At 44.2% G+C, this 23,017-nt stretch overlaps 1 protein-coding gene across 1 annotated transcript in view; it reads left to right on the plus strand.

Moving 5' to 3' along the window:
• Nucleotides 1-445: 445 nt before the first annotated feature.
• Prtfdc1 (phosphoribosyl transferase domain containing 1) overlaps nt 446-23,017 on the plus strand; it is a 90,189-nt gene continuing 67,617 nt past the window's right edge. The window contains 6 exon segments of the mRNA XM_085831135.1: nt 446-547; nt 549-626; nt 13,905-13,985; nt 13,987-14,018; nt 19,603-19,656; nt 19,658-19,757. Coding sequence (XP_085687261.1) covers nt 446-547; nt 549-626; nt 13,905-13,985; nt 13,987-14,018; nt 19,603-19,656; nt 19,658-19,757 — 447 coding nt within the window.

Here is a 23,017-nt window from a genome sequence, read left to right on the forward strand (position 1 = left end):
AATGTCCCTGCCCTAGACCCATCGGATCACTAGGGTTTGGTCGGAGGAAATGCTGGCTTGGCTCGTGGAGCTTTCCAACTCCTGGCAGGACGCCAAGCTCTGAAGTCCTCCGGGATACTCCGGCCCACTTCCAATGCTCGAGAACGCACTGCACTGACTCTTTTTAATGCATTGACTTGGGACAAATGTGCATTTAAAATCTGGCAGGGAGGAGTCTTGGAGATTGCTGGCCTGGGGGCTGCAGCGATGGGCTTTGAGAAAGCAAATAACAGGGGACTGCTTTTTCCTCCTGAACGAATCGCAGGCCTGTCCCATATCCCCGCGGGGTGCAAGAGTCGGCAAAGGGGCAGGCGGGGGTTGGGGGGCGGTACGCCAGGGACACTCCCCGGAGCGCGCTCAGGTGCATCAGGCGCTGCTCCACAGCTGCTCCCGCGCCGCTTGGGGAATGAGGCTCGACTCTAGTCCCAGCTTTCCCGCCCGCAGGCTGGGGGCGGGGCGGGCCCAGCCACATCCCCCCCCCCCGCCCCCGCCCACGCATCCTCCGGGCGTCTGTCCGTCCAGCGTTCCCCGCGAGAGACGTGGCCGGGAGCAGTGAGAAGGCGCCAGACTCCAGGCGAGGCGTCGTGGTAAACGCGAACTCTGGATTCCGGGCCTCCTTAACTCGCGCCCCTCCCCTCTCCTCCCTTCGTTGCACCCCTTCACTTCCACCCCCCACCCCTTTAGCTGAATTGCGTTCGGTGAGAACCGCCAAGGCTTTGTTCCTCCTGCGGGCGGAGATCACTGGCTTCCTCGCATCCAAGCCTCCTCTCTCCACCCTGTCTCACGAAAACCCTACTAAAATCACTCCTTCATCCAGAGTTCCCAGTAACTCCTCCCTTCCCACTCTCTCCTGGGTTCTTGGCCGGGAAGCCTGCCTCCTACCGAGTCCCTACTTCGGCTAGCCACAAGGAGTCTGGCCTGTGAGTCCCGGTTTAGGAAGACCCCAGAAAGCAGCTTGAGAGACCATTCTGCACTGCCTATTAGCACTTCAATGAGTTTTGTTTTCCAAACGGCTACTGAGAACTAACTCTTCAGGGCAGCCAAAGTGCAAGGTAACGCAATTGGAACTTAGAATCTGGAGCGCGACTCTGCAGAAGCCAGCAGCCAGAGTGCCCTCTGCCTTCACTTGATATGCGGAAAAACCCAGCAGTGTGTCAAGATGGAAGGTGGGGCCAGATCCAAACCTCTGCAATTCTGGGGATCATTCAGGTGTCCACCGGAGGGTACCCATCTCCCATAATCTTGAAATTAAGATCTAGCAGATGGTGGTTATGACTCCAGGATTGGAATGAAAAGGTGTGAAGGTGGTGGGTGAGGCTGATTTGCCATTAAGATCCTCTTTCCAGAGCTCAGCATGTAATTCACAGCTAATCTGTTTATGGAAATGGATGGATTGAATTAGAACGAGTGGGTTCGGAAGGAAACGCCTCTCGGCGAAATAGAAATAGACCTGTTCAGGTTGAACAGGTCTTAGTTAAACATCGGGAGCCTACCTTGCCTCAAGGAGTTCCAGGTTCCGCTCCTACAGCTTTGGAACCAGACAAACTCTTCTTCCCGAAACTTGCATTCTGGGAGGGACACAGGCAAGCGGTGTAAAAACACACAGTCCAGATAATTCAGCCAGGGCAGGGAGCAGTGATCAAAGAGTCTGCAATGACATTCACCCAAGATCACAAGCAGCAGCAGAAGGTAAACCCATGTTGGCACCGAGATACACGTCAAGGACAGAGAAGAGATCACTATATCTGATTTGTGCTTTTACAATAAAAACACTCCAGTCGTTGTGGGTATGATAGACCAGATGGGAGGGGGATGAATATGTGAAAGAGCAAGGCATTAAACTAACTCCCTCAGGAGTTACAGGTCAGGATGCTCTGTAGGCAACTTGAAAGTCATACTTGAAACTCCAGAATGTGATAAGGTAGATTTGGAAAACCGTTGGCAGGTTTTCAAGGTTAGTTTTGGGGATAAATGAAGAATGAAATAAAATAAAATGGAAGAAGTAAAAACAACTATTAAGAACAAATGCCTGGAAAGCCCTCCAGATGTGAGAGGCACACTGTGGACACAAAGCCAGATCAAGGGGCCAAAAATGAAGAGCTAGGTGGGAGAAAGCAAGCAGGAGGAGTAGATGTCTAGAGAGCAGTTCGATGGAAATGGATTTATCAGGGTCATGAGATCAAGATTGTCCGATGTTGCCAAAAGAGGAAGTGGGATGGGGATGGGCAAGAGCCCATTAGTGGGGAGCTCCTAAAGAGAAGGGAAGAAAAGGGGAAGGGGAAGCCGATGGTGAAAAGGAAGCCAGGGCGTCTCTTAAACTGCTTTCTGCTGTCTAGAGGGTGTATCTGGCTTTCACCATCGGTATCCATTTGGTAATTGCCTGAATCAAGTTCCTCTATGGACAGCGGCTCTTCTGTGGTGAGCGGCTGGTAGTCCTTGTAACAGGGGCTGATTAATAGTTTGATTAGAAATGTTTTTTATCTGTCTGATGAAGGAATGTAGAGACGAGATTAATGAGACAAGGGGCGAATAATAACCCCAGGTAGATGACTAAGAAAGGTGTTACGAAAGGGAGTATCCACTTCCATATAGGATTTGCAAAAATCCCAGAACCGGAGGCCTCACGGTCTCTGAAGTTTTTGATGTCTGCCTGTAGCTCCTGGATTTTGTTTTTCACTCTCCGGGACTGGTAGATGTAGAAACAACATTCTTCTTGGAGGAAAAGGCAAAGACCACCTTCTTTAGCTGTCAGGAGATCTAGGCCTGCCCCCCACCCCCACCCACCGGTACCACAGCTACCAAAGAATCGATCTGTTTCTGGATAGTAAGCACAGTTTCAGTCATTTCCTAAAGATCACTTTTAAACTGGGAAGTTTTTGTATTATATTGGGTCATAGAAGTCGTTATCCCTGCTATTCCAGTACCAGCACCCACAGCTATTCCCATGGCAACCAAAAGTGGCACAACTTGAATTGCCTTCTTATGTTGGGCAGCTATCATGTTTACAATTGGGACTGGTAGGGGCTCATTTTCCTCAATTACCCCCAGGTCCGGGAAAAGGAATACCAACGAGCAAACCCCTGACCAGCTGGCCGGTAGACTATGATATACTTGAGTGCCACAAAGGATTGACGTGTTCTGGACTGAGGGGCATTGTGGCAGAGATGATGTGTCAAGAGTTATGGTTTTATTGCAGTCTAGAGAACTCAGTGTTCCTACAGAGCAAGCCCCAGAGGTTTTGAAGCAATTTGCCACATCAAAGAGCGAGATAGAAGTGAGGTATGGAGTCATGGCAACATTGGACTTAGAGCAGCTAGTGAGGGGTGAGGTAAGGTTACTTGGTAGTATCACCAGAGACGCTGTAACCGACACTTGTGAATTAGTTCCAGGAGGTACACATAGCCAACAATCCTTAAAACAGCTAGGCCTGGTGACATTAAGGAGCTGGTAGGCGAGGTCAAGGTCTGACACAAAAGACGGAATGACAAGTTAGTACTATTCATGAGGGGGGTCGTCAAAGAGGTAAGAACCTGGAGGAATGTTTGATTATCTCTCCTACTTTTCCTATATTTAAGGGTGGGGCAATTGAGACGCGTTTTCTCTGGATGTGGATGGTACTTACTGGGGAGCTGGGCTGAGTTTTTTGGTAAAGCTTACCAGCAACTCCTGTTTCCCACCTGGGATCCCATGGGTCTAGTATGTAGAAAAAGAGTGTCTTGTGGAATCGATAGAAGACATGACTAATCTGTGTTCCTAACATATGTATCTCACAAGACCAATATGGGCAGCCCCCATATTTGTCTGGCCATCTTCTGCAATAATCTTTTGTCCGATCATTGAGAAAGCAAGTATAGAGGTCATAATACACAGATGGGGTAACAGATACTGGGACCATGACGATTTGGATCGGTTCTTGGCACCCAACTATGGATCAGTTTCCTGACCCTATTTGAAAAGCCTGTTTGTTATCTGTGGGCGTTTCTCGAACTTCGAATCTCCAGGTGTAAGGGCTACCCTTGATGGAAATGAACAGCAGGGAAAAGACAAGAAGACCACAACTAATCCAGCATCTCATCCAACGAAGTTGAGTTCGGCTGCCAGAGTGGAGTCTCATTTTCTGGGATAGGGGACAAGACGGGTGGTCTTGATGTCTCCCAGAGCTTAACAGAGCACGGTCCTGTTAGGGTCAATGTGTATGAAGAGGGGTCATCTTTAGGTGGAGGAATGAAGGGTTTCAGGTGAGACAGGTGGACCCAATGAGAGAGTCCTTCAAGCTTAGCAGCTATAGGGGTCACAAGGATTACCTTAAAAGGGCCCTGCCATTTAGGAGAAAGGGGTGAGGGCTGATGACCTGGAGGAGATAAAAAGGACTTGGTCCCCAGTGTTAACAGGTAGTGGGCAGGAAACAAAGTGTGGTTGAGGTAGGTGATGGTCAGCAAAGATCCATAGAAGAGAACGGAGATGAGAAAGTAATGGGGTAAGCAAATGATCTGGAGGGGAGAGTGCTTGGGTGAAAGGCCAGGAGTTAGGACTAGATGCCCATACATGAGTTTGAAAGGTGAAATGAGGAGAGATCGCTTGGGGAGAGCTCACAGTCTGAAAAGAGCCAGGGGCAGGAGTTTCATCCAATCAAGGTGAAGTTCCTGTGACAGCTTAACAAGAGTGGTTTTTAAGGAGCAGGTAGTTCTTTCTACCTTGCCTGAAGATTGAGGGTGGTACAGGAATGTGAAAGTGCCAGGGGATGTTTAGGGCCTTAGGTAGGATTTGAGAAACTTGAGAGGTAAATTCAGGACCATTGTCTGCTTGGAGAGAAAGCGGGACACCCAATCGAGGGATGATCTCTCGGAAGAGATCAGAGACTGTCTGAGCCCTTTTGTTAGTTGTGAGAAATGCCTCTACCCACCCTGAGAAGGTGTCTACCAAAACCAGGAGGTATTTGGCATGTCTGATGGTGGGCATATGGGTAAAATCAAGTTGCCAGTCAGTTCCAGGAAGGGAGCCTCCAGCCTGATGAGTAGGAAAAGAAGGGCTGCGATACTTCGAGTAGGGGTTAGATGTCTGACAGATTTTGCAAGAAGCAGTGATAGATTTTAAGAAGTGTAAATCTTCAGGACTAGGCTGTAGGTGTGTCTTAACAAAAGAAGACAATGCTTGGCTGTTAGGATGGAAAAGTTGGTGAAGGTATGACAGGGTTTGGCGAATGTCAATGGGTGAAGGTGGAGATGTAGACTGTAGTGTAAGAATGTCCTGGGGAGGATAAGACCTGGGCCCCTAAGGGCCACAGCTCTAGCTGTCTCGTCGGTTCGATTGTTTCCCTTGGAGACTATTGTCTCCAAGTCATCTGTCTGGTGGGATCTGCAGTGGATGATCCCAATAGCTGTGGGAAGACGGGAAGCCTCTAGCATAGCCATAATCTGGCTTGCATTAGTTTCATGGTAAGGAGCATGCGTGGAACAGGAAGATGTGAAAAGCATTTGGAATCTGTGTAGATGTTGAGGGATTATCCCTGTGCCAGTTGAAAAGCATGGGTGAGGGCTATTAGTTTAGCTTGTTGGTTGGTAGTATAGGCAGGAAAGGCCTATGCCTCCACCACTTCAGTGTCTGATACTATGGCATAGCTGGCTCTTCTGGCTCCTTCATATCAAAAGGAGCTGCCATCTGTATCCCAAGTATAGATGGCCTGAGGCAATGTGTCCTCCTGTATGTGTGAAGGATGAGGTAATAGTTCTTCTAAAGTTTCAGTGCAGGAGTGAGATAGGGGGTGGTTAGTATTTGGTCGAGGAAGAAGATTGGAAATATTGAGAGGCAGGCATGATTGGAAAGTGAGTGTGGGGTCTTCTATTAGAGCTACCTGGAGAGAGAGAACCCCGGAGGGAGGTAGAGTCTGTAATCCTTTATATGTTAGGAGCTGTGACAGGTTATGAGAAGAGAAGACAGTTATAGGTGAACCAAAGTTTAGGGATTTTTTGACTCTCAAATAAGGAGTTCAGCGGCTGCTAGAGTACAAATACAAAGTGCTCATCCCTGGATGGTTAGATCTAGGGTTTTTGTTTTTGTTTTTGTTTTTGTTTTTTACAAGTATGCCACAGGTGCAAAAGAAGGTCCAATCTGGTACCTAAGACTCCAAGGTCAAATCCCTCCTTTTCTGTTACATAGATGGAAAAAGGACAAGTCAGGTTAGGGAGATGTAAGGCTGGGGCCTTGGGGGACTGTTGAAGACTTTGAAAAGGCTTGGTAATAGGTTTTAAAAGAGGTTCGTGGGTAGAACCGGATGCTACTTCATATAAAGGACAAGAAGAAGGAAAAAGGAAGGAACCCACGAACATAAAAAACTAGCTATTCCTAGGAATGATAGAATCTCTTCTTTCATAGAAGGGACAGTTAGAGATTGGATCAGATTCTTTCTATCTAATGTAATATCCTTATGGGTCAGGGTAATTGTTAGTCCCAGATAAGTAACCTGAGGGGTGGACAGTTGGACTTTAGAAGGTGAGACCCTGTAGCCTCGATTGGAGAGGAAAATTTGAAGAGCACAGGTGTCAGTTTGGCTAATTTCTAAAGAGGGGCTACAGAGAAGGACATCATCCACATAAAGTATGATCTTAGATTTAGGGAGAGATAAAGATAATAAGTCGTAAGCCAAGGTTTGCCCAAATAGGTGTGGACTATCCCAGAATCCCTGAGGTAGAACAGTCCAGGTAAGTTGGGTAGAAAAGTGGGTATCAAGATCTGTCCAAGTAAAGGTAAATATGTTTTGTGACTGGGCATCTAGAGGGATAGAGAAGAACGCATCCTTGGGATCTAGGTCTGAGAAATAGGAAGTTCCCGAGGGGATAATGGGAAAAAGTGTGTAGGGGTTAGCCACATCAGGATGGAGAGGAACCACTGCAGAATTAATATGCCTGAGGTCTGGAACTAAGCGATAAGTACCATTAGGTTTCTTGACTGCTAACGTAGGGGTATTAAAGGGGAAAGAAGTAGGGCAAAGGAGTTTCTTTCTCAAGAGGTCAGAAATGATTGGTTTAAGTCCCCCGAGACTCTCGAGAGAGAGAAGGAGTATTAAGCTTGGGTGATGTACCTGGTAGGGTCCAATAATTGGATGACAACAGGAGAATGGTGTTTAGCAACAGAGGAGTTCTGGACGTCCCAGACTCGGAGATCTACCTGTGAGGCTGGTAAAGGGAATAACATGGTATGGTTAGTAGGTTGGCTGGCTAAAATAAGGAGCAGAGGAACTGCTGGTGAGTTTGAGTTTAGGCGAATATGGGGAGCAAAAGAAATAGAGGCTCCTAGCCTAGCTAGGAGATCCCTTCCCAATAAGGGGACGGGACACGTTGACACTACCAAAAAGGAATGGGTGAGAGGTACACCCCTAAAAATGCAACTAAGTGGTGGGGTCTGGTAAGGGAAGTAAGGTTGTCCTCCTACCCCGACAATAGGAAAAACGAGAAGGAGAAGTGGGCCCCCAAAACTCCATTAGGAACGAGTAAGTGGCTCCAGTGTCCAAGGGAAAAGAGATAGATGGCCCACATACCATGATATCTACCCTAAGCTCCCTGTTTATGATAGCAGTGGTCACGTCAGAGGAGCCTGAGCCTTGTCAGTCAGCCATAGCCAAGCCTAGGAGATTGGTTGGAGGGTTATCTGGGAGTGATGTCCCTCTGTTTTGCATAACATGAAGGCAGTCGACAGCCCAATGTCCCTCTTGATGGCACCTAGGGCATGGCCCCCTCAGCTTGCAGGGGTTAGGACAGGCTTTAGCCCAATGACCTTGTCGACTGCACCTGTAACAGGTACCTGGTGGTCTCTGGGTCTTAGAAGACCATGAGCTCAGGGTAGTGGCTGGAGCTGGTTGGATAGCCTTTGCTAGCATATTGTACTTTTGTTTGAGGACTGTCTCATCTCTTCCATGGTACACTTTGAAGGCCAGCTCTAAGACTTGTTCATGTGGAGTCAGGAGTCCCCTCTCCAGCTTTTTAAGTTTTGTTCTTATGTAGGGGTAGCTCTGGGAAAAGAATTAGGTCGTTAGGAGCTGTTTACCTTTTGGATTTTCAGGGTCCAGATTGGTATACTGCAATAAAGCCCCTTTATAGCAACACACTCTATTATGCACATTGATGGGATACAGTCTGAAGGTTCAGGACATAGATTTGTTTCATACTGATCAAATTCAAGCATTCAGTGAATGTTTCACCTTGAGTTCCTAACCGTTTTTTGTTGTTGCAAGAATAAATGAATTACGTGATATAATTTTAGCTGCTTATTCCATCTTTGAAAGTATGTTTACAAGTGTGATATCATAATGGGTCACCCATGACGAGAAAAAAAAAAGAAAGAAAAAAAGAAACCTTTATGGTATTCTAAAAATTGAGATGGATTTTCCTGTTTATCTTGGACAACCTCTTGGAGTTTTTCAAAATTTACTGGCTTTAAAGCATGCTTGTGTGCCCACTGTTGAGCCCACCATGCTCTAATGGTGAGTTCGAAACTCAAGATCATACTGGTGAAATTGGTTAATCAATAAGGGACACTAAACAAGACCAAACTAATAGGGGAAAAGTAATTACATGGAGGAGGGGTTGGCTGGAAGGGGCCAGAGTAAAATGGAAGGACGGAGCATCCAGAATACAGAGTGCACATATATGAAAATGTGAAAGAGCAACTTGCTAATAAAAAATTAGTAAAATGGATCTTATCTGCAAGTGACATTCAATTGATTTGGGTAGGAGGAGCATTAATGCATTATAAAGAATAAATAGTAGCATACAGGAATTAGCAAATGAAAAGATGTAGACAGAGTTCAGAGATCTTGCTCAAAATTGGTTGTCATTGGTTTGGAACTAGTAAAATCACCAGCTGTACAGTTGAAACTCAAGTTTTTCTTTAAATGAGTTAAAATGTACTTATATAAACAATGAATATGAGTTGTATAGACAGCTGATGCTTCCGTATAGTTATGCGGCCAATATCACTGTGTAAGCACTATAGACCACATGCTAGGGAGTCTTATATTCATTATCTGTCTCATTTAACATTTTCATTAGACATGTGAGACAGGCCTTGACTTTATTTTAGAGACATTAATATGTCCCAGGTCTCATGGCTAGCAGACTTGCCCCAGAGGAATCAGACTTTGACATCCACATTGCTCATATTGCTCTAGGCTACTGTCTGCTCTAACTGTTTTCACGTATAGCTTTGTTTCCTAATTTTCCTATCATCTTTTCCTTTTCTATGGCATTTGTGTGTGTGTGTGTGTGTATGTATGTGTATTTATGTGCATATATATGTATGTGTGAATGTATGTATGTGTGTGAATGTGGGCATGTGTGTACATTGTATATGTGTGTGTGCACGTGCGTATTGCACATTGTATTGTGTATGAGTACGTATGTGTGTATATGTCTGTGTGTATGTATTTATGTGTGTATATGTATGTATATGAATGTGTATGTGTGTATGTATGCTAGAGTGTGTATGTATGTGTTATATGAATGTATGTATATATGTGTATGTATGTATGTGTATGAGTGTGTATGTGCATGTGTGTATGTGTATATGTATGTGTGTATGTATGTGTGTATGTGTATGCATGCATATATGTGTGTATGTGTGTGTGTATATATGTGTGTATGTGTGTATATTGAGCATTTGTTCAGTATTTGTCTTTGCACTCTATTTGATGTCATCCACTCCATAGGTTTTATTGTATCTTATTTAAAGAAAACAAAATCAGGACTGGGCACAGTAGCACACACCTTTAATACCAGCACTCAGGAGACAGAAGCAGAAGCAGGTGGATATCTGAGAATTTAAACCCAAGCCTGGTCTGCATGGCTAGTTTCAGGCTAGTCATGGCTACATAGTGAGATCCTGTCTCAAAAACTAAAGAAGGAAAGAAAGGAAGGAAGGAAGGAAGGAAGGAAGGAAGGAAGGAAGGAAGGAAGGAAGGAAGGAAGGAAGGAAGGAAGGAAAGAAGGAAAGAAGGAAGGAAGGAAGGAAGGGGAGAGAGAGAGAGAAAAGAAAGAAAAGAGAGAGAGAGAGAGAAATGAAGAAAAGAATAATACGGTCTCCTAATCTCATGGCAGTAAAAATGAAAGTGTGGAACACAACCTTGACATGGAGAGTATTCTCTATGATTCAGATCAAAGAGCTGTAAGGATTTGCATGGAGAGAGGAATGAGCGCAGGAGACCACTAATTACCAGGGCTGTGAGTGAATGAGCTCCAGGAAGAACAGTGGGCACCATTGTGTGGTCCAGAGGAAACACCAGAACAATTGCTTGGCTGACCTCACTGGACAGTCTTTACTGGGCCATCACAGAGGCTGAGTGTCATTCAGGTGCAGCTGTGAGGCCACTGACCAACCACTCTGGTTTCAGCAGACTCCTGGAATTTACAAAGTTGAAACCAGAGTTGCTCTGCACAAGTTAACCAGTCACACTAGCCAGCATACTGGTGGAGGTACAGTGACTATGACACGTTTTGGCTATGCGGATGATGCATACTCCTTGGCCAGTGAGACAACTATGAATCTTCAGAGCTTTGAAAAGTAGTCATTTCTATCACAAGTTAGCAAACCTCTATAGGTTGGAGTGCAGAGGTAATGACTGTCTAATTTATTCGGTTGTTGAACATCTTTTTAGTACTTACCAGATCTCAGGTCAGTGGTCTGGGCATGAGGGGTTGAACAGAAAGAAAGATAAAATCTCTGCCAGAAGTAGCTCACATTCCAGGGGGATAAGACAAGTCAGAACAGACAGACAGACAGAAACACACACACAAACACACACACCCTCACTCATATATACACCCTCACTCATACAGACACACTCTTTTACACACATGCACACAATTCATATATGCATATATACATATTCATACATGCACACACAGTCTCACACACTCATATATACATACTCACCCACATCTAGCAGTAACACATGCTATGAAGGAAAGTAAAATTAGATATGAAGGATACAGCAATGGGCTGGGGGAGGAAGGAGAGTGCTGGTTTTTATTTGTAATCAGAAAGGCCTCTCTGTAAAGGTAACATTGAATGAAGACTGGCGAAAAAGAATACACAAGCCCCGTGGGCATTTGTAGGAAGAGTATTATGAGCTAAAGAAATATCAAAACACTAAACAATTGTCAGCAGATTCAGTCACCCAGGAGAAAAATGGCTAGAGCAGAGGAAAGGAGAACATACCAGACAATCAAGAGGGGGATTCTTGTGGGCCTCAGTGAGGACGGTCGGTTTTGCTCGACGTGAAATGAGAAGCCCTTGAGAACATTTGAGCCAGAGACTGTTATGAGGCAAAGTACACTCCTCAAAGGTCACTACAGCTGCCATGTTGGGAGAAGCAAGACCAGGTTCGGCCATTTCTGCAGTAGTTCAGGATGAAATGAGAGCAGTGGAGACCCAGATGAGGGCAGGGAGGGAGCCGTGGAAGTTGCTCGGTGTGGTTATGTTCACACTGGGAGGGAATAGGGAAGGGGATGACATACTGATTAACACACAGATTAAAGGAAGGACAAAGCCAATGCCAAAGTTTTAGTCTGAAGAAACAGAAGAAAATTCTGCTCTTACCTGAGATAGGGAAGGGTTAAATTTGGGGGAAAATAACATGAGTTTGGTCTGCCCAGAGACCAAAATTAGGATGAGAGTGGCTTGGGCTCTACCTTAAAACCCCCTTTCTAAAACAGGAGCCCTTCATCCAGAGGAGGGTGGGAGTGGGGTGGGGAATGTCTTGGTATAAGATGGAGCGGCTGGGAATGGATCCTAAACCAAAAGTGAACAGATAAGACAGAGCATGTGAACGGATAAATGTGGAAACATTCCCAAAGCGCCCAAGGTAAAGCCTTTGCTGAGCCAGAGCTGCAGGAATCCCAGGGGAATAGGCAAGAGAGTCACAACTCCAGAGCTTCCAGGAAGAAGTGCGATTGACCTGGCCTTCCAAGAGGGAGGTGAACGTTGGCATAGAGACAGCGGAAGTAGAAACAAGGGTGGTGTAAGACAGATGAAGGGAGTTGAAGCCAGGAAGAATTAGGTGTCCTAGAAATCCCCGAAACAAAATACAGGCTATTACCATTGCTCTTGGCTGGCCACCAGAACCTATTGCTGAGAATATCACAGAGTTTGATCGTGAGACATGGAAAAGTCAAGCTGACTAACTGAGAAGTTTCCTTCCTGGTAACTAGTTCTCCTATTATTGGAAGATGCTCTATACTGTGAACTAGAATGGTTGGCACAGCAAGACACACCTATAGGAATCCTAATGGAGTGAATGTTATGAGGATGTGAGACCTGGACCACAGAAACACATGCCTGGTGCTACCAATATGGCCAAAAACTTATGGTTGGGGAGCTCATAGAAGATAGTAGTGAAACTTTTATAACTATTTTCCTCGGTAGACATAGTATCAAACTGCTCTGTAAATTCTTATCTCTCTACCCATAGATTAGTATGGCTCTCAGACCTCATCAAGGAAGATTTTGTGCTCTGGATGCCCATTAATGGAGAGATTCCCAAAGGACAGAGAATAAGTAGCTGTGAAGTGCTCATTCATAAACAGGACATCTGTATCACAGCCTTCCCCCTAAGGCTCAGGAACCATCTCAGAAGAGAGCGCAGGAAGATTATAAGGCCAGAGTTCAGGGAGGACCAGAAGACAACACTATACTTTGTACAAGACAGGACCACTGCAGTCATAAATTCACAACGTCTGCAGTTGCCTGCACAAAACCTGTACAAGATCAATCCAGTCAGCATTTGAGCTTGGAGAAGAAGGGCTTCATAAGCAGCAACACGAGTGATTACTACTGGCTCTTGGGAGGAACAAGAGTCAGTGTTTTTCTAAGGGTGTGGCATCTGGTAGATCTGATGCTCCATTGCTTGATGGGCCAACACCCGCTAGTGTAGGAGCAACACAAATTGGACTCAATGGAATTTTTTAGAAAAATGAAGGACATGGAATTGGAAGGGTAGATAGTCAACCTGAGAGAATTGAGGAGGAGTCAGGTTAAATATGATCAAAACACATTGAATGCACATATAAAAAAGTTGGAGATTGGTTCTAATACTTGGATTCAATCGGAAATCTGCATGTTCAAACACTGAAGGTCCTTGTCCCCAATTGGTTTTTGATTAATCAATAACAATGTCAGTTCCTGCCCTCAGGTTGCTTTTCAGCCTAGACATGATTTGGCATGTGTTTGTGCATACATATAATATTAAGTATCTGAGCATTTCATTGTAGCAGTGAGTTTGTGCTACTGTTTTGGCTTCTGGCCCATGCTTCCAGCCACCTGCCCAGGAGCTATCTGGATTTAGAATGGAACACACACACACACACACACACCAGTTAATTTTAAAATGCCTTGGTTACCCCAAAGGCTGGACACTTCTAATTCTCTGCCTGTCACCCTAGGCCTAATTGAAGAAGTAGCTGCCAGTGGCTACCTATCTGAAATCTCACATGACTGGCTGGCATTCTCTCCTGTAGGTCCTGTGTCCCATCTGTCTCCCCTGAGTCATGGCAATTCTGTCTCCTTTTTCCCAGTTCCTAGCCTGTGCAAATCTAAACGTCTTTTTGCCCAGACATCAGGGTTGCACTGTTGTTGTATGATGGTTTGGAGTAGAGTATGTTGTTGGTTTGGTACTCACTTGTTTTATCAGGTTGCCTAAATCATAACCTTGCTCTACTAAGCTTATCATTGCTTGAGGGGATGTATTAATTTACCAAGGTGTGTAGATCTAACCTCTGTGTTCAACATTATTCTGTTTCCAAATGATAATTTTTATTATTTACATTCAAAATAAATCATGAATGAAAAATAACATAACCAAATACTTTGATTAACAGCTTCTGGATAATTGGCCAGGATATGATTTGGATTTATTCACATACCCGCAGCACTATTATGGTGATCTGGAGTGTGTGTTCACCCCCCACCCCCCATGGTATCAGAGTGGACAGGTGAGTGAGTTCTGCACCCTGTATCAGCGGTTCATTGGGGCGGTCCCCTCTCATGTGACTCTTCAATTCCATTAAGGACTTTCCTTCTGGTGGTTGGGGGAACTTCTATAGCGTAGCAAATGTGAACTCAAGGAGCTTGTGTGTTCATGGGACTGTGTAACTATGGGCAATTATTCAGAAAGATTGGTAAAGCTATACAGATGTAAGTATAATAATTAACACACACACTCCGAAAGCATTGCCCTGTACAGAGCTCAGAGATCGGGAAGGGAAAGCATGGCTTTCCACCAAGATGCCTGAGTCTCATGGCTTTTCACAGACTTTCGGTTTAACCTGGAAGGGTTAGGAGGTGAATATCACCTTCACAGGACACATTCTTTTTTTTTTAATTTTTAATATTTATATTACGTATTTTCCTCAATTACATTTCCAATGCTATCCCAAAAGTCCCCCATACCCCCCCCCCACTTCCCTACCCACCCATTCCCATTCTTTTGGCCCTGGCATTCCCCTGTATTGGGGCATATAAAGTTTGCAAGTCCAATGGGCCTCTCTTTCCACTGATGGCCGGCTAGGCCATCTTCTGATTCATATGCAGCTAGAGACACAAGCTCCGGGGGGCGGGGGGGGGGGGTACTGCTTAGTTCATATTGTTGTTCCACCTATAGGATTGCGGATCCCTTTAGCTCCTTGGGTACTTTCTCTAGTTCCTCCATTGGGGGCCCTGTGATACATCCAATAGCTGACTGTGAGCATCCACTTCTGTGTTTGCCAGGCCCCGGCATAGTCTCACAAGAGACAGCTATATCTGGGTCCTTTCAGCAAAATCTTGCTAGTATATGCAATGCTGTCAGCATTTGGAAGCTAATTATGGGATGGATCCCTGGATATGGCAGTCTCTAGATGGTCCATCCTTTCATCACAGCTCCAAACCACAGGACACATTCTTAAAACCCCCACTTTCCCTGAAACTTCCATTTCCTTTGGAACAGTGTGCCAGGTCGGCCAGTCAGCATGTGTATGATTGTATCTATCAGTGGTAATGTTTTGAGAATAAGAGAATGCAGTTTCAAACCACTTGTGGAAAGCACAGATATTCTTTTTCTCTTGTTCTAGGTTGTTCACTTCTAGTCTTAGACACATCAGTTTACTCTTGGGTTTCTAATTGCTGCCTGTGATACACTACCTGTGATACACTACCGTGGATCTGGATTTGTAGGTGTAGCCCTCTAGCAGAGCCACCTCAGTACCTAGACCACATGCCCATTCCTGTACCAAGACTGAACAAGGAGATCTTCACATGCACATGCAAGACAAGCTTCCCCGTGTTCACAGCAGGTCTGGGATTTAGGATCCTCAGAAGTGCAGACCTCAGAGAGAGGAGACAGTGTAGCGTGAACAATTGGGGTCCTCAGCTAACTCTTCAGGAGCACCTCTGATGTTTTTTTTTAATTTGCTATATTCTTTTTTATTGATTATTTATTTACTTTACAACCCAATCAAAGCTGCCCCTCCCTCCTCTCCTCCCAGTCCCTCCCTCTCACCTCTCCTCTCCCCCCACCACCTCTCCACAGATATCAATCAACCTTGACATATCATGTTGCAGTAGGACTAGGCAAATCTTCTATCGAGGCTAGACAAAGCAGCCCAGTTAGGGGAAAGGGAGCCAAAGGCAGGTAGTGTACTCTGAGATAGCCCCTGCTCCTGCTGTTAGAGGTCCCACATGAAGACTGTAGTGACGGTTTTGACATTTTGATTTCTTTCAAAAACACAGAGGTAGTATAAGAATATATTTTTGTTTTAATCCCAGGTGTGGGATATGAGAGTGCTTCAGATGGTCCATAGCAGCTGACTATGACTTGTGTCTTGCTCTAGCAGAGGCATGATTTTACCAGTGGCACATAATTTCTGCAGTTGTGTGATGGCAGGAATCCTGGGGACCTTTCAGAGGGTATGTAAATGCAAGAGCCTGAGAAGTGGGGTGGGTTGTTGGTTGATTGCCGTTGGTTGGGATTTATTAAGTAGCCATGCACAAAAAAGAAACAACAAGAAAAAGTTAGATAGCCTGTTGGTGAAGTTCAAACTTGCTCCAAGGAACTTCATGCCCCTAATCAGCAGGAAGTAGTTGAGCAATACAGCTGAACTCTTTCTCCTCTGTTCTTATTTCCTATCTAGAATTAGGGGGTTGAAAGGGTAGGGAAAAGGGTAGAAGGAAAAAGAACCCACAGAGTAGCTGATGCCAGCTACAGAAGACCCAGCGGCACAACTCGTGCAGAGGGCCTAGGTCCATCCCATGCATGCTCTCAGGTTGACACTTCAGTCTTTGTGAGCCACCATGGGCCCAGGTTAGTTGACTCTAGGTGTTCTTGTCGTGTCCTCGACCCACTGTGGCTCCTACAATCCTTCCTTCCCCTCTCCCACAGGATTCCCCAAGCTCCACTTAATGGTTGGCAATGGGTCTCTGCATCTATTTCCATCACTTGCTAGATGAAAGCTCTCTGATGACAGTTATTTTAGGCTCCTGTCTGCAAGAATAGCAGAATATTATTAATAGTGTCAGGGGTGGACTCCATCTCATTGCATGGGTCTCAAGCGGGGCCAGTTATTGGTTGGCCCTTCCCTCAAATTCTCCGTCTTTTATCCCTGCACATCTCATAGGCAAGATAAATTGTGGGTTGAAGATTTTGTGGCTGGGTTGGTGTTCCAGTCCCTCCATTGGGTGTCTAAAATTCCTCTATAAGTGGTCCAGGGTGGGGTCCAGGAATTCAGCCCTCAGCTTTAAAACAAACATTACACCCACTTTACATGGGGAAATGATTCTATGATTTCAGTACATTTTTATGCTTGGGTCCATCTCCACAATCCTGTCTTACAGTTTCATTAAGTTACCGACAGGCAGTTACATGGAAATTAAGTCATAAAACATCTAATCATTGGTCCAGGAGCCAGTGAACCTTTGGACTTCTGACTTGGATTTGTATACAGCTCAGGTACAATTCTTGACATGGATGTATTTTTCATTTCTCCTAGATTAAGCCCCTGGGGTGAAATTCTGGGCTTCCTGGTGAGTTCCAACAACTGCAGGTTGTTTCCCAAAATGGTTGTGCCATTTTTCAGCCTCACTAGTAGTTTAGCAGGACTCTGTTTCCTTCACATATCTGCTGACATTTAGTATGATGATATCAACCTGTGATTATATTTCCTGAACCATTAGTGTGCTTATCAGCTATTCTCATTCTTTTTTTATGGGGATAAAAGGTCTCTATCCAAGCCTTTTGCAAACTTTTTTATTTGGTTGTTTGTCTTCTTGTTGAGTCATTAAAGGATTAAATATATACAACTATAATTATAATCACATATATTGTGTAAATATAATCATTTTAATTATACAAACGCATAATCCAGACAGTGGTGATGGACACCTTTAATTCCAGCAGAGGCAGACAGATCTTTGTGACTGTGAGGCTGACCTCGTTTACAAAGTGAGTTGGTTCTAAGACAGCCACAGCTATACAGTGAAAACATATATATTATATATATTATATTAGAAATACAACAGGTATAGTAGATACAAACCTTTAACAGATTATAATTTTCACACATTTTTTTCTAGTTTTGTCATTTTCATTGGAATATTTTGAGAAGAATGTATATTCTGTTGTTTGGTGGAGTGTTGTACACATACCAGCTAGATCCAGTTTATTGATGGGTTGTTCAACTTTATCCTTTATCCTAACTAATTTCCCAACTGCAGGATCTGCCCATGCCTGGTAGAGGGAGTGTGGGAGGGAGTCTCTAAGTGCAGTGGTGTCCCTTTCTCCTTGCTGTTCTGTCAGTCACCTGGCATCCTTAAGGAAACATACACTAGGATTGTCAAGCATTCTTCAGGAGCTGACAGAGATCACCGACTCTAATGTCACATCCTGACTGAAAGTAAGATGGTTTCTTCATCTTACTTTTCATTGCCACAGCGTGATGCGTCCTTCTCAGTCCTTCCACTTTAATCTGAGTCTTTATGTTTAAAGTAGGATTTGTGGGACTGGAGGGGCTGAGGAGATGCACAGTCAGTGTTTGCTGTGCAAGCATGCAGACCTGAGTTTGATCTCCAGAACCAATGTGAAAAGACTGAGATGGTAGGCTGTGCCTGTAACCCCAGCTCTGGGGAGACAGACAGGCAGATCCCAGGCTTGCAGGGCCACCAGCTTATCCTAATTGGTAAGCTCCAAGACCCACTGAGACCCTGTCTCAAAACTATGACGGACAGCTCCTAAGAAGAGATACCCTAGGTTGATTTCTGGCCTCCATCTGTACATGCCCTTTCATATATATGCATGTAAATACTCCCCACACATGCACATCCATGTATGCACGCACATATGCGTGCTCACACACACTGTGGTATGTGTGTATGTACACATGCACATACAGTAGATAAATAAATGTAATGAAAAATTTATGAATTCTATGCATCTTTGTAAAAGCATGCCAGATATTCTGATATACAATCATTGGGTGATCATATTTATTTAGACAAACACTACCTGAAAACACAGCTAACACTCTATTTGTGCATATATAATAGAAATGCCCATTGGGATTTTCTTTTTAAGGTACACATCTGAGATCCTGCCTCTGTTCAGGGTTTTGGTTTTGTGTGGGGAGTGGCTACACACTTGTACATATAGAATGAGTAGAAAATTGTGAAGACAGTGCCAGAGCGCAGGCAGAGGCAAGCCATTGCTGTTCATTGACTCCAGGGAGCATCCTCCACATAGGATTCCACACTGTACTGCTACAGTGTGTGCTGCCTTTGGTGAATATATGATTTTTTTTTTTTTTAGTTACTCTCCACTTGACTTTTCTTCCAGTGTAAGGAGAATATGTCACTCTCTGTCTTATGGTTTCTGTTGCTTTGAAAAAACACCAGAACCAAAAGCAACTTGGGGAGGGAAGGGTTTATTTCATCTTACACTTTTAGGTAACAACAGTCCATCACTGGAGGAAGCCAGGACAGAAACACAAGCAAGGTGGGAACTTGGAGGCAGGAACTGAAGCAGAAGCTGTAGAGGAAGGCTTGCTTTCTTATCCAAGCCAGGAAAACCTATCCAAAGGATAGCTCCCCCCACAGTGATCTGGGTCCTCCTACATCAGTCATTAATCAAGACCACACGCCACAGACTTCCCCGCAGGCCAATCTTATGGAGACAGCATTTCCATTTCCTCTTCCCACACAGGTCTAGGTGATAAAGAAGAAACAAAAAAATCAGCTCTCTATTTCCTCTTTCTTTGCTATAAAATGAGGGTTTCAGTAAATACCATCCAAATGTTTTAAAGTTTAACAACAGGTGCTGTAATGATAAAAAAAAAAAAAAATACCATGCATGACCTCTAACCCTGTTTAGAGCGATGATGTCCTATTAGGAGTCTTATCAGCACTCTGGTTCCACTTTAACAGAACTTTCTGCCTGAGAGCATTCTGTTTCCCAGGCTTCTCTCCATGTTCACATGGATGATTTATCTGTATAGATAATCTTGTGTCTATCAGTTGTACATTAACGCATCTTTTATTTCTTACTTCTTTCAGAATTGAGTGGCTGGCTAAGGATGTAATCAAAGACATAGGCTACCATGATATTCTGTTTCTGTGCTGATCTTGTAGAACACCTCAAGAACATCAGCTGGAATTCAGATCGATTTGTCTCTATGAAGGCTGACTTCATCAGAATAAAAACTTACAAGGTAAGTTGTTACATGTTCTATTATTATTATGTAATTATTGGAACTCACAATTCTCAACACTAAAATGACAATGAAGAGTGTAGTTTTTGTTGTTGTCATTGTTTCTTAAAAATAGAGTTTCTCTGTGAAATCCTGGATGTCTTAGAATTCACTCTGTAGACCAGGCTGGCATTGAACTCAGAGATCTGCCTGACTTTGCCTCAGGAGTTCTGGGACTAAAGCCACATTCTACCATGCCCAGTTTAAATATTTTTTTTAATGAACAAGAATACAACAATTATAAGAATTTAGATTCTTTACACAGTATTTTCATTGACCAAACTACCTTGGCACATTTGAGTTCAATCTATTGTCAGGCTCAATGGGCTTCCTATTGGTACCTATCCACACCAGCACAAAAAAAAGAACTCCAACTGTGGTCGTAAGTTAGTTTCCATGTCCGTACTACAGGACTTGGCTTCCATTTCTCCAGCCCTCAGGTCTTCATTCACCACAGGGGCTCCACCAAGGCCAATTCACAATGGAGGTATAGTTTCTTTCATACCAGATGGGAGGCCATCCATTCAACAAGGACCCTATCCTAATCACTGAAGTGACTGGGTTTTGTTAACCCAGTTAGCCAACTAACCATATAACCTGGGGAGGGAATTCTGGACACATTTTCAAGTTCCACGATTGTTCAGGACATGTGTACTGGGAATATCCATTATGTCAGTTAAGACTGTTAGTAATGTGATAGAACACCATGACGAGAAGCGACTAGGAGAGGAAAGCATTTATTTCACCTCACAACTCTCCATCACTGAGGGAAATCAGGACAGGAACTCAAGCAGGAACTCAGAGGTAGGAATTTAAGCAGAGTGGTAGAAGAATGCTGCTGACTGGCTTGCTTGATGTGGCAGTGGTAGGCATGGCACTGCCCACAATGAGCGAGACTCACCAACATCAGTCACCAATCAAAACAAACAAACAAACAAACCTCATTAACAGATTTACCTACAGGCCAATGAGAAAGACATTTTCTGAGTTAAGTATCTCTCTTCCAAATTGGCTCCAGATTTTGTCAGGTTGACATAAAGATAGCCAGCACAGCCATCTCGAGGATAAGCTTGGGATTCTGCCTCGAGTTTCCGTATGACACTGCTGCAATAGCCTCGGATGTAGGGCAGCTGCAGTTGGCTTATCACTGCTTAAGATGCATCTTCGGGATTCCTGGACCTCCCAGGATCTATTGGAGATGCTTTTGTTTCCATGTGGGGCATCCTCACCTGCCTGATGGGTTCAGTCTCTCTCTCTCTCTCTCTCTCTCTCTCTCTCTCTCTCTCTCTCTCTCTCTCTCTCTCTCTCTCTCTCTGATTTATTTGCTTGTTTTATGTAAGTACACTGTTGCTGTCTTCAGAAACACCAGAAGAGGGCATCAAACCCCACTACACATGGTTGTGAGCCACCATGCGGTTGCTGAGAATTGAACTCAGGACCTCTGGAAGAGCACTCAGTGCTTTTAAACACTGAGCCATCACTCCAGCCCTCTGTGTTCTTTTGAAAGCTTCCCCTTTTTCCCCTTTCCTTTTGTCTCGGGTTAAGTAGCTTTCCTTCCATCTTAACAAGATTTTCTTCATTCACTTGGCCCTGGTCTTTATTGTATTCTCCTAGCACATTAAAAAGAAAAATCCTTTCTAAAATCTTTAAGAGTAAAAGTGTGGTTTATTGAAGTTCAATTTATATGCAGAAACATTTGTCCCTTTTAATTTACTAGGTCTCAACACCTCTCTCATAAGAATCTGCACTCATTGTGATTCCTTTCTTTGTTGTTGTTCTTTGTACTAACCCTCTCTCCCAACCCCCAGGGCCTGGGAACTACTGCTATGTCCCCTCTTTTGAGAGTTCTCTTCCCAGCCTCTTTCATACATGCCTAATGGTCTACGCCTAATGATCTGCCTTTTTAAAATTTATTTTTTCAAAGGTAGTCAGCAGTTCCTTGATTTTCTCTATTATCTTACTGTTTTGATTTACATCGATAAATATGATTTTTGTTTCCTCCTTCCTGCCTTTTTGCCTTTTTTCTCAGTTTCATAAAACAGGGATTTCATCGGTTTGGGACTGTCTTGCTCTCCACTATAAACACGTAATGAGATAAGGAGGGCAGTGTTGTTGGTTGGAGCAAGACAATAGATCGCACCTCAAAAAACCCAAACAATACTGTACTCCTTAAGAATATTTTTAGTTGCATCTCATAGATTTTAATATTCTGCATTGACATTCAAACTCTTTTTCTAGTTCTGGTTTTTGACTTCCTCTTTCTTTTTCCCTTACTCCTTTAATTTCTTTAAATGCAGCACATAATACCCTGGAAGTCCAGCTCTTCCTGATTCCACTCTTCAGCATGCCCTACCTCTGTGCACACCACTGTGACCAGCAGGACTTTCTCTTTCATTTGTTGATCCTTTTTTTGTTTAATTTTTAACCACCTGCAGAAGGTTTCTAGTGACTTTTCTATGATTTCTAGTGTAAGAAGAGATCTGTCCTTTTGGGTTTTCTGAAGTGTGGTCTACTGTCTTGCTCAAACCAACAGCACTGCACTCCACGATACATTCAACAATGCGGTTCTTTTTCTAACATGTTGGAGCCTTTTCACACTCTAACTCTTTCAACATCCTCATCCCACCCTCACACCTAGAGGTGTACATTCTAACACTTAAATGTCATGCTAACCTATACTTCTATGCCACCAGGGCAGGGAAAATGTATTCATTTCGAAAACAGGCACTGTGTTCATTAGCACTGAATCTTGGCAGATGATTTGAAATCGCCATGGTATTCCCTGGTGGTGGGGATGCTGCAGCTCTTACCCAGGGCTCCTAAGGAGGAGGAAGGTAGCAAATGACATCATTTCTTCGCTGCTGTCTCCAGTCTCACTCGTTGTGTATCCTTATTTCCAGCCTGTGCCTGAAGTCCTTTCAAGCTCAATTGTGCTGTCTCTGCTTTTCTAAGCCAAATATTTCTCCTCTTGTCTATCAGCCAGGTAACACGGATCATCTCCCAACCAATTACCTCATGTAACAGTCTGCCTGCTCACTCAGGTGGGGCATCCCTCTAATTACAGAGCATCCAAAATAGATGGGAAACCCATAGTCATAGTCTGGCCTATGGCATGAGCAATTCTCCACCCATGGCACATACACTGTCCCTATTCAGAGATGCCTTAGTTGATAGATATCTCAGTTGCTGAAACGGGTCATCCCTTTACAAAACAGAGCTCT

This window comes from Mus caroli, unplaced genomic scaffold (assembly GCF_978045245.1).
Source record: "Mus caroli unplaced genomic scaffold, Mus_caroli_1 scaffold_2, whole genome shotgun sequence".
Lineage (NCBI taxonomy): Eukaryota > Metazoa > Chordata > Mammalia > Rodentia > Muridae > Mus > Mus caroli.